This window comes from Mus pahari, chromosome 8 (genome assembly GCF_900095145.1).
Source record: "Mus pahari chromosome 8, PAHARI_EIJ_v1.1, whole genome shotgun sequence".
NCBI classification, from domain to species: Eukaryota; Metazoa; Chordata; class Mammalia; order Rodentia; family Muridae; genus Mus; species Mus pahari.
Genome location: NC_034597.1, coordinates 4294713 through 4309714, shown reverse-complemented (window position 1 = coordinate 4309714; position 15002 = coordinate 4294713). Strand labels below are relative to the sequence as shown.

The following is a 15002-nucleotide window of genomic DNA, read 5'->3' as shown; positions in this document are numbered from 1 at the left end:
AATATCTTGGTTTCTCCATCTATGGTAATTGAGAGTTTTGCTGGGTATAGTAGCCTGGGCTGGCATTTGTGTTCTCTTAGGGTCTGTATGACATCTGTCCAGGATCTTCTGGATTTCATAGTCTCTGGGGAAAAGTCAGGTGTAATTCTGATAGGTCTGCCTTTATATGTTACTTGACCTTTTTCCCTGACTGCTTTTAATATTCTTTCTTTGTTCTGTGCATTTGGTCGTTTATTATTATTTGACAGGAGGAATTTCTTTTCTGGTCCAATCTATTTGGAGTCCTGTAGCTTCTTATATGTTCATGGGCATCTCTTTCTTTAGGTTAGGGAAGTTATCTCAGGAATTGTCTCCCTTTGTGATTTCTTTATTGTTTCTAGTTCCATTTTTAGATCCTGGATGGTTTTGTTCAATTCCTTCCCCTGTTTGTTTGTGTTTTCCTGTAATTCTTTAAGGCATTTTTGTGTTTCCTTTTTAAAGGCTTACCTGTTTACCTGTGTTCTCCTGTATTGCTTTAAGGGAGTTATTTATGTCCTTCTTAAAGTCCTCTATCATCATCATGAGATGTGATTTTAAATCAGAATCTTGCTTTTTGATGCCATGTAGTCTTATCTTCTTGCCCTTGCCTCTTGTCATCTGGTTATCTCTGGTGTTAGCTTGTTTTGCTGTCTCTGACTGTGACTTGTCCCTCCTGTGAGCCTGTGTATCAGAACTCCTGGGAAACCAGCTCTCTCTGGGCAGAATTTGGGTATGGAGAGCTGTGGCACAGGGTCAGCTCCAGACACAGACGGAAACAAGAAGGATCCTGCCCCCGATATTCCTAGGTCCCTCTTGGGCCAGGTATTTGCGCAGAAGTGGTGGTCTAACCTGTGCTCTCAGGTGTGTCAGCACTCTTGGGAGACCATTTCTCTCCTGGCAGGACCTAGGAATGGAGAGCTGTGGCACAGGGTCAGCTCTGGGAGCAGATACAAACCAGAAGGATCCTGCCCCAGGCTGCTCCTTGGTTTCTTGGCCCCACACTCTTACAGTGAGACTATGGGTAAATTTCATCTTGTAAATGGATATGGCTTAGGATAGGAATGGGCACATATCATGTAAACAGATCTATTACCTTTGCTTCAAGTTTAGTAACATAAAAATTATAAGTACACAGTCTCAAATGCTCACATTATTTCCCTCAAAATGTATTATTTTTGACTGTTTTTCAGAGAGCATGTTGGAGCAAGGGTACAAGAGCACAATGGCCACTCTGAGTGATAGTGACCTATCATTCCACTACAAAACCCAGCATCCCATGGATAGTTTTCTTCCATCCATCTCCTCCTCAGGTACATGATTTATAATCAACTTAATGTAAATAATTTATAAGAGGCAAGAGCCTAGAAGAACACACTTTAAGGCATTTGAGAATTATTTAAATAAACATGTAAAAATGGAAGAGGCTTTTTCTCGATTTATGCCTCAGTAATGGTTTCCTTTTACAGTTTCCATCACCCATCCCAGGAGAAGCTGTCACTGTGGAGCCCAGGTAGCAGTGACCCTGCATAGGCCCCTGGCAGCTGGGGCTGTAGAAGCATGCCACCTCCCTGATTCTATAACTGCACCCTCTCTTACGCCGGGTTTTATCTCTTGCTTATGTATCCTACCTTTGTTTCCCTTCTTTTTTTTTTTTTTTTTTTGCTTTTATCTGTTAACTACCTGTAATTTAGCAGTTTTATCTGGTTTTCCCCCTAGTTTTTTTAAGCTAAGAGCCAAGTTCCTTTTTTGAACTTCAATAAATGCAGTGGGGGCTATGACTTTTTAGAGGATGTATAGTTTGAAAGTTAATGCTTTGATCATTTCTTTTATTTTGCAGTGTCAATCTTGATTACCTCTTTAAGCCACAAATTATTTATAAATAATTTTAAATACAAGAATTTCAGTTTCCACTAATAGGATCTAGAATCTCATTTAACTATGGGTTTCTAAGATTAATGTGTTGTGACAAAGGAGTGTGGCTTTGTATTCCTTTTGTAGTGATTTACTGAAATTCAATTCTTAGTCAATTTATATAAATAAGCCATTATTTCCACAGACTGCCTCTCACGAAGCACCCCATGGTTGCATGTGCATCTGCACCAACATGAGGTAAAGCTCAGCCATTTAAGTTCTCTCCAGTTGCTACTTTTAAAAAGTCTCCTGGCTAGTTAATTTTTGGAACTGGATTCTTTACTGTGTCTGAAACCTTTAACTGTTGTTCGTCTTTGGGTTTCATGCACTACCTCTTAGACCAATTAGAGATCCCGTGTCTGTCTTTTGCTAGTTCTATTTCAGCCCCCTGCCATTCCACCACAGCCCACATCTTTCATTTTTAATAGCATTGTTTTTCATTTTTGTGTATTACTTTTGTTAACTGGCTCATAATATGTGTTTGTAATCATTTAATAAAATCTTCCATTAGTTCTCTAAATATATTATTTTAATATTCACTATGATTGCTCTATTTTACTGTTTTTGTTTAGTTCTTTCTCATTGTGCTACTGTTGTCAGATTCTAAGTTGTACTAAGTCAGTCTTATTTTCAGTTTTTAAAAAGTCATCGGACTGACTTGGTTTCATGACAGAAACAATTTAACCTTTACTTAACTTGTTCCAGTGAAATCATCAAACTTAGGAACCCCCCTCTTTATTTTCCTAGCTCTTCTTAAAGATTAGCTCTAGCTCCTCAGGCAGAGCAGTACCTAGCTAGCTAGGTAGGTGGGCAGTATAGTGAGATGCCTGCTGGCTTCTGTGGAATATGCTCTCAAGTGTGTGTATGCTAGCCTTTCTGTGAAGAAAATAAAGGCCATTCCTTTTAGAACTTTATACACTGAGTAGGATTGAACAGTATTTGCTGAGTTTCATTTTGAACCACATGGAATGATCTTACTAACTTACAGTTTATATTACGTAAGAGTTGTATACAAACCCACTGGTTTTTGAAGTTGCCTTGACACACTTTCTCTAGTTAGAAGTAATGTTGGCTTAGTGCTTATTTTTTTTTTTCCTTTTCCCAAAGTATCTGTGTTGATGCTAAAATAGATGAAGGCCTGTGTCTGGTGTGCATACTATCTATGGTCAGAAAAGGTATAATTATTATACGTTTAGCACCGTTTTGAAGATCTGGGGAAGTTGGCTGGTATTCCAAGGTACCCTGCATGGCATACCAGCAAAGGAGAAAGGTAAACACCAACCTAGCTACAGAGCCATCAGTCTACAATGGTCACCTGCCTGTAAGACAGGCACAAAGTTTGTGGGAGTAACCAACCAGAATCTTATTTAAGTTAGGATTCACTCCATAGATGTAGCCACACCCAGCAATGCTTGGGTGTCAGGAACCTGAGCGTATCTAGGCCAGGCGCCCAGTGAAAACCAAGTACTACTGTTTGATCAAAGGAACTTAGCAATAAAATGACTCCTGAAGACATTCTGTGCCTTGCTCAGCCACCATCAGAGTGGCTTCCTTCTGCAGAAGGGAACACATACAGAGACTCACAGGCAGACAGTATACAGAAAGTGAAAGACCTTGGGACACTCAGCCCTAAAGCAGAAGCTTCCATCAAATCTCTCCCCTCAGGGATCAGGAAACCCTGCAGAAGAGGAAGCAAAAAGAGTGTAAGAGTCAGGAATGAAAGACATCATGGAAACAAGGCCTTATACACACAACCATGACTGAAGAGGATACAAACTCAGAGACAGAGGCAGCATGCATGGGGCCTGCACAAGTCAGGGTCCTAGAGTCGAGAGAAATGGATACACGCTCCATCCCTAACCCAGAAGCCAGTGCCAATAGGTAACTCCTTGCAAATGAAAACTTAGTTTTTTTGAAGGGAATGTCACTGCAGAAACAAACTGCTCTTAAGGATAGGCCCCAGAAGATGCCCCAACTTGTAATAAGGACACATGCTCCACTATGTTCACAGCAGCCTTATTTATAATAGCCAGGAGCTGGAAAGAACCCAGATGTCCCTCAACAGAGGAATGAATACAGAAAATGTGGTACATTTACACAATGGAATACTACTCAGCTATCAAAAACAATGAATTAATGAAATTCTTGGGCAAATGGATGTATCTGGAGGATATCATCCTAAGTGAGGTAACCCAGTCACAANAGAACATACATGATATGCACTTACTGATAAGTGGATATTAGTCCAGAAGCTCAGAATACCCAAGATACAATTTGCAACACATGAAACTCAAGAAGAAGGAAGACCAAAGTGTGGATACTTCGATCCTTTTTAGAAGGGGGAACAAAATACCCATGGAAGGAGTTACAGAGACAAAGTTTAGAGGAGAGACTAAAGGAATGACCATCCAGAAACTGCCCCACCTGGAGATCCATCCCCCCAAAATTCACCAAACCCAGACACTGTTGTGGATGCCAACAAGAGCTTGCTGACAGGAGCCTGATAAAGTTGTCTCCTGAGAGGCTCTGCCAGTGCCTGGCAAATACAGAAGTGGATGCTCACAGCCATCCACTGAATGGAGCTCAGGGTCCCCAAGGAAGGAGCCAGAGAAAGTACCCAAGGAGCTGAAGGGGTTTGCAGTCCCATAGGAGGAACAATATGAACTAACCAGTACCCCCAGAGTTCCCTGGGACTAAACCATCATTCAAAGAAAACACATGGTGGAACTCATGGCTCTAGCTGCATATGCAGCAAAGGATGGCCTAGTTGGTCATAAATGGGAGGAGAGGCCCTTGGTCCTGTGAAGGTTCTATGCCCCAGTATAGGGGAATGCCTGGGCCAGGAAGTAGGAGTGGGTGGGTTGGTGAGCAGGGGAGGTGAGAGGGGATTTTCGGAGGGGAAACTAGGAAAGGGGATAACATTTGAAATGCAAATAAAGAAAAATCTAATAATAATAATAATAAAAAGGATAGGCCCTATGGGCAGCAGTAGATGGCCAAGAGAAAACTAAATGGCTTCTTTTGAGGTTCTGTGTCTTATAATGTGCGTCAGGAGCATTTTCCTTTTCCTTTTCTTCCTTAAAGTTCCTTTGTGTGTCTATATCATGGCTTCTGGTTTTGTGTTTCTATGAGATTCCTCTGTGTACGAATGTGTACATCTGTGTCTATATGTGTTTCTCCTGCTTGTTCTTTGGCTTTTTTCTTCTGTCTGTTTGTTTTGTCTATTCTAATTTGTTTTTATTTTATCATATTTTCTTTTTTCCCTTAGATGCCTATTTTTTTCCCTAAGGAGAAGGGGAAGCAGAAAACAACTTGGAGATGTTGAGGAAGAAGAAGACACGATCAGAATATAACTGTATGGAAAAAAAAAATCTATTTTTAGTAAAAATAAGAAAGGGACCATAGCTGGGAATGCTGCCCAGAGTTCCAGTGCTGTCACTGTGAAGAAGGTAACATTTCATTTAGAAGTCAGTAGGGCAAGAAGGCAATGCTGCTCTCAGGGAGGAGTAGCAATCAAAAATTAAAAGGAAAATTAGTTTATAGTCCAGCATGGTGTAATCCGAGTAGTGGGGAGGCCAAGGCAAGAAGATTGCCATGTTGTATAGTATGGCCAGCCTGGGCTTAGGTCATGAGACCTGCCTCAAACAACATTAATAACGTCAAAACCTATGCAAACAAACAAACAAACAAAGAACAAACTCAAAGCCCCAAATGCAAAATCAAATGAAAGTGTGGGGAAGGAATGAGGATAGGAAGCAGGGAAGCATTTTCCTCAATGAATTAAAGCACAGTCTGAGATGGAGGTGGTTTTGCGTCTCAGGGACTTGTCTCCTATGTCCCAATGGACTTGCTAACTCAGGGGACGCCCGACTGGACTTTAGCACTTCAAAGTTGCCATCTGGAAATTTAGTGTCTTTTTACAGAGAGGCTTATATCGTGTGGCTGATTCTAGCTGACACTATATATAAATCTACCCAGGTTCTATGCAACTTTCATCTTGTGTCTGCTTCCCCAAACACACAGTCAATATCATAAAACGATTTTCTTGTGATCCTTAACAGTTGTGACTTGTGGATGTCTCGGCAGCTGTTGGAGCAGGGGACAGTCAATTGGCATTTCTTATAGGATTTCTTAACAGCCTAATGTTTTCATTCTCAAGACCAAATTATAATCATGACTAAATTTTTACTTCCTTAGGAAATTTCAGGTCTTAGGAATTAAAACAGAAAATGTACAACAGAAGCCCATGCCTTCTACTAGTCTTGATTGACAGTTTCATAACATGTCAAGTAGCTCTGGAAAGCTATATACTCATGACAGAGAATGAACAAGGCAGATAGTCTTATGATATATAAATATATTATAATATATATGTTATAATATGTACATATACATGCTTTCATATGCACACAGATATATTTAAAAACTTGACTTTCTTGATCTCTGGAAGGGCCTTGGTGAAATAATCCACAAGGTTTTCAGACCACACTTTGAGAATTATTAAATGAATTTAGCTTAGTTACACAGGAAACAAGCGGTCATTATTTGGGAAAAGCATACAACCATCTGAAAAGATCATGGTAGAAACAGACTAGCCTTGGAGTAGAATAGACTTGAGCAGGTGAGCACAGTATGCTGTGGATGACACATATTAAGGTTAAGGTGTGCCTGTCACCAAAGAAGAGCTGCATACTTTTTGGCGAGGAACAGAAGTGCAATATTTTCCCCTTCTAGAACATACTCTCTAGGAATACTTGGAGCCCAGCAAAAGTTTGACCAATTAAAACACAACCACAACCCTTTTGCACATGTATGTCCACATTAGAAGTAACATGGATCAGACAGAAGACAATGTTCCCTTTGCACTTTTATACGAGTCTCGTCAGAACAGCACCCAAATCTAACATACAGGGCCAGGTACTTACTCATCATGAACAATGGTGGGGCCATCCCGTGTTAAGGCCTCTTCCTTGATAACGTTGATCAGTTCGAAGGTACTGCTTATAGGGGCATCTGGGTTAGGCCATTTGGGACACTGAAAGTGCCGAACCTCTAGTACGTAGTCATCCTGCAATGGACAAGACAGAATCGTAGGTCTTCCTATAATTCATATGTCTATCATCAAATGCCTGCTCCCTAGAAAGCATGCGCCACAGGAAACTGAACAGTGCTGGGTCACCCAGGTTACAGAACACCGACTTGTCATGAAAACACACATCCTTGTGCACAGTAGATCTGTTTATTCAGGCAAACAACCGAGCCAAACTAAAACACCTGTAAGGGACACTACCCTAACTTTGACTTATACTAGAAAAGGGAATGAGGGAGGGGCTGAGGTACCATTTAAACTGCTGATATCCCTAATCCTTCTCACAAGGCCATTATTATATGTGTAAACAGTGTCTATTAAAGTGTCGTCTTCATAACACATTACAAGGCTTGTTTCTGATGTCAAAGCAGGAAGTCTTTCTCTGGTATATTGAATATTATCCCATTATTCATTATGGGATAATATCTTTACCTTTAAGCCAGAAGACCTACTTGTATGCATGCTTAGCCAGAGACTGTTACATCTCATCTACCCAGTTGACAAAAAGCAAATATTTGAAGGAAAGAAATGCATTTACTTAAAATTAAGTCTTATTCAAACAGTGGGGCCTATCTCTGAGGTAGAGAAATCACTTTATTATTACTTACAGGGATGATAAAGGGTCCAGGTTGGGCAGTCGTGGAGGGAATGTGGTTTAAGTTACCTGTGTAGCTTCAAGGATGAAGTCATGGATGATAATTTGTTCTTCATTCGAGAGGCACAGCCTGTCTTTGCTGATGAGGGTGACAGTAAAGGCCTCACAGTTCATGGATTCCTCACGGCTCGGCCAGTACACAAACTCATCTTCTGCCTTCGGGAACCAGGAAAACCCATTACGTTCCAGTGGAACCAAATCTTAGTGTTTCACTCTCCTTACAAACTGACTCCTCATGTTAGCATTTCCCAAGCCACTCCAGTTACCTTGTAAGTTGATTTTATAGACTTACTAATACTCCATCTAGTTATTTACAATGTTATTATAGTCTGTTATAAAATGTACATTGACAGTAACCATCTCATAGGACCGCTCTCTTGTCGTAACCACCCAAGATGCCTATCCATAGAGCATGCATTACCCCTAGTTGACAGGTGTTCTGAATTATAAGAAATGTAGCAAAACCGGAGATCAGGTACAGTAATTTGGTTGTCATTTTACAGCTACTTTAGTTTATACTTGATTAGTAAATGAATGCTTTAAAAATAAATATTATTGTGTATTTTTGAAGTAAGATGCATATTATAAACAGTAAAGTTTACTATAGTCAACTAAATGAACATGTTATCATTTCACACACACACATATTTACTTTTGTGGCAATAGCAACAATAAAATTTAGTATTAAATTATGAATGCTAAGTATGTTCAGTTTTTTACTTCTAGTTCTTAGATGGCACATGATATCTAGATTTATTCATTTTAGGTGCATACCTGTGCTTTGTGTCCCCGGGGCCTACCCCTTACCCCCAATTACCATCTTGTTCACCACATATCTTGGAATTTTTTCCTTAGTGAGGTTATAGGATGTTTTCTTCCTATGTGTGGCTGACTTAGTGTAGTGCGCTCCACTGGTGGCAAAAACTAGATCTCTACACTAAGTCAGCCACGTGTGTTTACTTGGTTGCTTCTATACTTTGGCTGTTGTGTACAATGTTGCAGAGAACATTGAAGTGTAGAAATTTCACAGGATATTTATCTTATTTTCGGGGGATGTATGCCCAGGAGAGGGTTAGTGGTGTTTTATATTTCGTTAGAAACCTGAACACTGTTTTCCATGTGGTTGTATTAGTCAGTACTCCAATGAATAGAGCTTTCTTTCAATTCTTTTTTAAAGATGGGATGTTGCTACGTAGCCCTTAAATGCTACATATGGGGTTATAGTCATGTTAGTCCACACCAGCAAGAATTCTTATTCCTTCTTACCAACATTCGTCATTTGTTGATTTTTTTTTTTTAACAACAGCCACCCTAATTGGTAGGTGGTGATATTTTATAAGAGAATTGATAGTCACCTTTTCACATACCTGCTAGTCATTTCTGTCACACTTGCAGACATATTTTTGCCCACTTTTTAAAGTTCTTTATAAATTTTGGATGATAGCAGCTAGATATGGGATTCGTACCATCTGTCCTGACAAATGAGGACACGCTCAGGGATGCCCATGAAGCATCTAAGTCACATTGCTCCTGAGGAAGAAAGGGCAGCACCTCTCAGGGAGGACGCTGTGCAGATGTAAGCAGGCTGGCTATCTTACAGGTGCTCTTAACAGGGGAGTTACCCCACGGCCGTCAGACTTCAAGAGGGGTAACACAGGGACCATTCAGCTTTGAAGTAGGAGAGCTTGACGTGTTTATCTCTATTTAAAGTTTAAAACTAGAAATTCAGGGTCAGTACTTGAATTCTATCCCTGAAAATTATGGCTTCCTAAGAAAAGGTTAATGGTTGAAGACTGTAAGAAACAGAATTATGATGGTGTATATATTTCTCCTCCTTTTTTTCTCTAATGAGCTCAAATGAGAAACTCCCATTTGCCTGAGGTATAAAGATTTTCATGAACATTTTACTGAGAATGCCTATTTACAATAGTGGAAGTCAGGAGCAATGTTCACAACAAAGAGGGCTTTGTTTAAGCTTACACTGTTGCATTAGAAATGAGCCAGCCGTCCAATGAGCCTTATCACCCTTTCAAGTTTCAATATAGATTATTGCCAAGTACGTTTTTATTTTTAAAGCTCAGCAGAAGGGGAAGCAGATTAGCAATTGGGTTTAGTCTATACAAAAGAAGCCTGGAACGGCCGTGAGTTGGAGTATGCTTTGTTCAAGGAGATGCAAGTATGACCCTGCGAACAGAATTAGGATATATAGTTAAGATGGCAGGACAGCATAACGATGCAGACATTTATTTATCTAGTATTCTGTTTATCCCATGCTTCATATCTCTGAGCCTTTATTTCCATATTTTAAAAATGAGAACAATATATATCTGTATTCTCAAATGATATACTAGGAATAGTTTATGATCCAGTTAGCTTAAAGAAATCAAAGCAGGAAAGAAATCTACATACACTGATTTGGGGAGTAATTACTTGTCTTGAAACATTAAAATAATTTAGTTTCTCTCTCCTTCCTTCCTTCCTTCCTTCCTTCCTTCCTTCCTTCCTTCCTTCCTTCCTTCCCTTCATCCTTCTTTCCTTCTTTCTTTCCTTCCTTCCTTCCTTCCTTCCTTCCTTCCTTCCTTCCTTCCTTCCTTCCTTCCTTCCTTCTTTTCCTTTTGGAGGCAGAAGCTCATGCAGCCCAGGGTGGACTAGAGCTTGCTACAAAGGCAGTGCTGACCTTGAACTCCTCATCCTCCTGCCTCTCCCTTCCCAAGTGCCGAGATTACAGGCTTATGTCACAACCAGTTTTCTGTGGTACTGGGGATTAAACCCAGGGCTTCTTGCATGCTAGGCAAGCACTACTAACTGAACTACAGTCCCAGCTTCAAGTGCAACTTCTTAATCCAGCCGACATTTGGTTACAGGTAGGGGTGTGTGTGTGTGTGTGTGTGTGTGTGTGTGTGTGTGTGTGTGTGTATGCACACTCACATATTTGTATATACTCTGTATATGTTAGGTAGGGCCATGGCATTTTATAAAGCTTCTCCATTTCTGTTAAACTGTGAGAAATGCCTTAGCAATGGTAATTTGGTTCCTAGAAGTAAAATAACTTATTTTTCTAGATTTTGATCATTGTGCTCCAGGTACCCCAGTAATGGCCACCATGAGAGATCTCTATTGACCTCTGACACCCTTTAACTGACAACACCCTGGCTAATCTAGCCAACTTTGTACCCCCAAAGGAAACTTTGCCACCTTGTCCCACCCCTCCCCTGTACCCTGTAACTACCTCAGCCTCTAGGAGTAAGGTAGGCCGACTCTGTATTACAGAGAGCTCCTCTCCAGGTTTTCTCAACAAGTAAAGCCCACAGCATTTCAAACTGCCTAGTCCATCCACTTCCCTTCTCACTGACACATTTATTATTATTATTATTATTATTATTATTATTATTATTATTATATTATTATATTATTAGTAGTAGTAGTACTACTACTACATTTTCAGATCGTGCCTTGATAAAACAGGGTGGACTTTGATTTCCTTTATAGCTGATGATAACCTCAGATTCTTGATCCTGTTGTTTCCACTTCCAGAGTTGTAGAGATTATCTAGATACGAGATTATCTAAATATAAAGGTATTGGTGATACTATTTTTGGAATTAGAAACCAGTGACTTTTAAGTCAATTAAAAATTAGACTGTTGTACTGTTACAGTGGCAGTAGTAGAAATATAACAAAATGATACCAGCTTGAGGCAGTCTTCCAGTCTGGCTTCCGAGAGCCCCAGAGATGTCAGTGCTCCACATCAGTCACTGTATTCAATCTGCATCTCCTTATTGGGTCTAATCACTCCCTAGCTTTCCTATACAAATGAGCTGTGGGAAGAATCTTGGTGGCGAATGGCCTCTGTTAACTGACAGTAACGAAATACTGACTCATCCAACAACAACGAAAAACCCAACTCCAACCCTCAACGCCTCCCATTTCTACATGCAAATCAGAATGGGCGCCTGTTGCTAATTTGAAAATGTACACTCCTGTTTTCAGCTTAACCTTGCTGCCATTCTGTCATACTGAAGCAGCCTTGGAATTCTGAAGCAGGAGCAAAATGGGACAGAGTGAAGAAGCCCCTACTGACCGGGCACATAGTCATGTACTGTCATCCAGACTAGGAGTCAACCACAGGCTGTTCTTTCTTAATTAAAAAACTCATTAATCTGACAGTCAGAGGCAGTTCCCCATTGTTTTTTGTCTTATCTTGTAGGCATCATGTCCACAAAATCACTTTTTAAGACATAGCTAATTCTGAAATGTACATGCACAGGATATCTAAGCAGAAACATGTAATTCTAGTTTTTAAATGTGTTTACCCATCTCCTATATAGAACCTTTAACGGACAAGGACTAAGGGAGGGAAAAGAACTAGAGACTTAGATTCCCCTCTGTAGGAAGGACCTAAATGGCTTCTCCTAACTTCTCTCTGCTGTGGACCCTAATGAATGGGAAAACATTATTCCTATGATGTGGTGGGATGGGACACACAGGGAAAATGATTAAAAGTTTGGACTTCAGACCGACAGATGACTTAGATACAAATCCAAGTTTAATTATTACTGTACAGTCTTGAACAAGGCCACTCCTTCAGCTTCATCTGAGATTAAATAAGTTAGTTCATAGAAGGTAAACACAGGTTACATACACCATAAATGTAATAAGCTATTTCCAAAAGGGGCATACAGTGACTGAGAGGTCATTGTGGTCATGTAAACTCCTAAGTTTACTAAAAGGACATTCTTCAAAGCCTTTACCCTGCCCGTGTGCTTGAGGAATGGTAGAAGCTGCACTGCAGAATCAAGTGTGGAAGCGAGGAGGACAGCACTTAGGGGAACGCCCTCCGCAGCACACACAGGCACAGCCCGTGGCAAGGCAGCGCAGTGAATTATGTCTGTAGCCTCACAGGCTCATTAATATACAGCAGATGTGCCTTCCTTACCAGGCTCTGGTTGTCTGGCAGCATGACAATGATCTGTGCATTATGATCCCAAATCATTCTCCAGAAATCTTTCGTAGTGTGTGGCAGAGGATGCTGGGTTATGATGAACTCGTTGCTTCTGTAATACCCCTACAGTTAGAGAGGGGAAGAATTAGTGACTGTGTACATGTCATTGTAAGTTTGTGGAAGTAAGTATTTTGTGAAACAAGACAGCATTATTTGGCTACCCTAAAAAACAAAAATCGAGAAAGGCGTTCAGTACATTTGCTAATTTTAAGTTGTGCGTCTGTGAACACTGTGCAGACAATTTCCTCTCCACATGCAACTCACTTCAAGTGACCCCTGCTGTTTTTACTTAACAGCAATTTCAACATTTATTTAAAAGCTAGATGGGTGAAATTAACAATAAAATTATTTCCTTAAGAAGCATTTGGCTTAATTTCAGTATTCTTTGCATTCCCACCCTTCAGGCAGCTTTTGTTAAAAGTTTCAAGACACGGAAATTTCTATACTTTTGATGTTACGCGTTGAAAAATTACTTCAAAAATGAAATCAGTCACAGGGGTGGTATGTACTCCTTAATCATAAATATAGCCAATTAAACTGAAAGGTGTTAACGGGTGACTCTCACCATGATGTAAGAAGCATTAATGTAATCTGTTCCTTTCATCCCGGGCAACGGTGCAAGTCCCACTCGAGCACGCTCAGCTATCATATGGAAAGAAACAATAACACCACATTTGCCTCATTGTTCACAAGCTGGCAATTCTTCCTGGCCTTTACCTGGTGAATGGCATGGCTCCCTGGCTCCTTTCTAAGACTTACATATTTAAACAAGCTAAAGTGTTATCCAGTAAGGAGGGTATTGAATGAAAATTTCCCTGGGTAGTCAAGACAGTATAGGATAAAAATTTAACTGTAGGAAAAGATTTCACAGCCTATTAGAGTAAAACATGGAGAGGTGTTTCAGATAACCTGACCCTGACTTGTTACATTTCTACAGTTACAGCAGCATACTGCATTTGTTCTTCCTTTTCAACCCTACGTGCCCTTCTCTTCATGAAGGCCTTAGAGAGCACTGACCCTTTTCAATAGAGCTAGAGCATTCTTGTGATCAACAAATGCCTGTATTTATAGGGTACACAAAGTCTTCTCTGCTAAGTCCTGAGTTATGTATACAAAGGTCGCCACAAGGCAAGAGGGCCTAGATCCAGAATAATCCAATGATGCAGTTCCAATTACTCTAAGTAGTCCAGATTAATCTAAGACCCAAATTTGTAGTGCCACAAAGATAGTAGCATTATGATCATTTTTAATAATTTATTTATTTAATGTGCATTTGGTGTTTGGCCTACATGTATGTCTGTGTGAGGGTGTCAGATCCTCTAGAACTGGAGTTATAAACACTTGTGAGCTGCCATGTGGGTGCTGGGAATTGAACTCAGGTCCTCTGTAAGAGCAGCCAATGCTCTTAACCACTGAGCCATCTCTCCAGCCTCATTTTTAAAGGTGAAATACTGTGGCATTTTGAGGCAAATCAAAACCGAGTTTCATGTCAGATAGGTCACCTGACTCGCTGGTGTCCAAACCCACCATGTCCATTTGCATTAAACTGCCTAGGTTGAACTCGGATAAGTATTGTGTTCTTATACATCATGTACAGTAAATTTTAGACCTCTTCGCACACTGAGCAGCTTAAGGTGACATCTTACCTGGCACAACAGAAGAGTTCCTGTTCTTCTCTTTGTTGCACTCCTTCTGGGCACTGAAGCACTCCACATACTTTGCATTACACTGTGTGATCAGCTGAAAAAAGAGCATTGCTTTTTGGCATTGTTCAAAGGCACACTCATTACTACCTGCTTGAAACTGCAAGAATGTCAATCACCAGCCAGACTAAAACAATGTGAGACTTTTGTACTCCCAAAGAATGCCTATGCCTTCCATGAAGGCCTCCGCTTGCTCAGTCGCCTGGCTTGTGTCTGCTGCCAGGCCCTAGCAGTCTGGAATGTGGCAGTACTGAACACTGGGTTTCCCTGGTGTATGAAGTCACTGCTGTTGGGAATTTATGATTCCTCAGTAGCGTATATGATTCAGATCTGCATTATACTATTACTTAATCTAATTAGAATCTGCGCATTCATCTTGGAGATAAAGACTATGGCCAATTCTCTGCACATTTCTGTGGACAGTGGATTTTTATCTTACAGCCCTGTAGTGTGTTTGTTCTTGTTTTATTTACAACTCTCTTGACAGTTTCATACACGACTGGAATATACTTTGGTCATTTTAACTCCAGTGACCCTCTTATAGTCCTCCTGGTGCTGTTGAATTTTATCTTCTTCACAACAAATTCCCTTTGTGTGTGTGTGTGTGTGTGTGTGTGTGTGTGTG

General features: G+C 40.4%; 1 protein-coding gene across 3 annotated transcripts in view; it reads right to left on the bottom strand.

Annotated features, from left to right (window-relative positions):
- Positions 1-15002, bottom strand: part of Ptprg (protein tyrosine phosphatase receptor type G) — a 677472-nt gene that overhangs the window by 10497 nt on the left and 651973 nt on the right. For all 3 annotated transcript variants that reach the window (XM_021204227.2, XM_021204228.2, XM_021204229.2), the window contains 5 exons: positions 14321-14414; positions 13240-13316; positions 12609-12737; positions 7683-7829; positions 6855-6997 (listed from right to left, as the gene is read on the bottom strand). In XM_021204227.2, coding sequence (XP_021059886.1) covers positions 6855-6997; positions 7683-7829; positions 12609-12737; positions 13240-13316; positions 14321-14414 — 590 coding nt within the window. The remainder of the gene's footprint in view (positions 1-6854; positions 6998-7682; positions 7830-12608; positions 12738-13239; positions 13317-14320; positions 14415-15002) is intronic.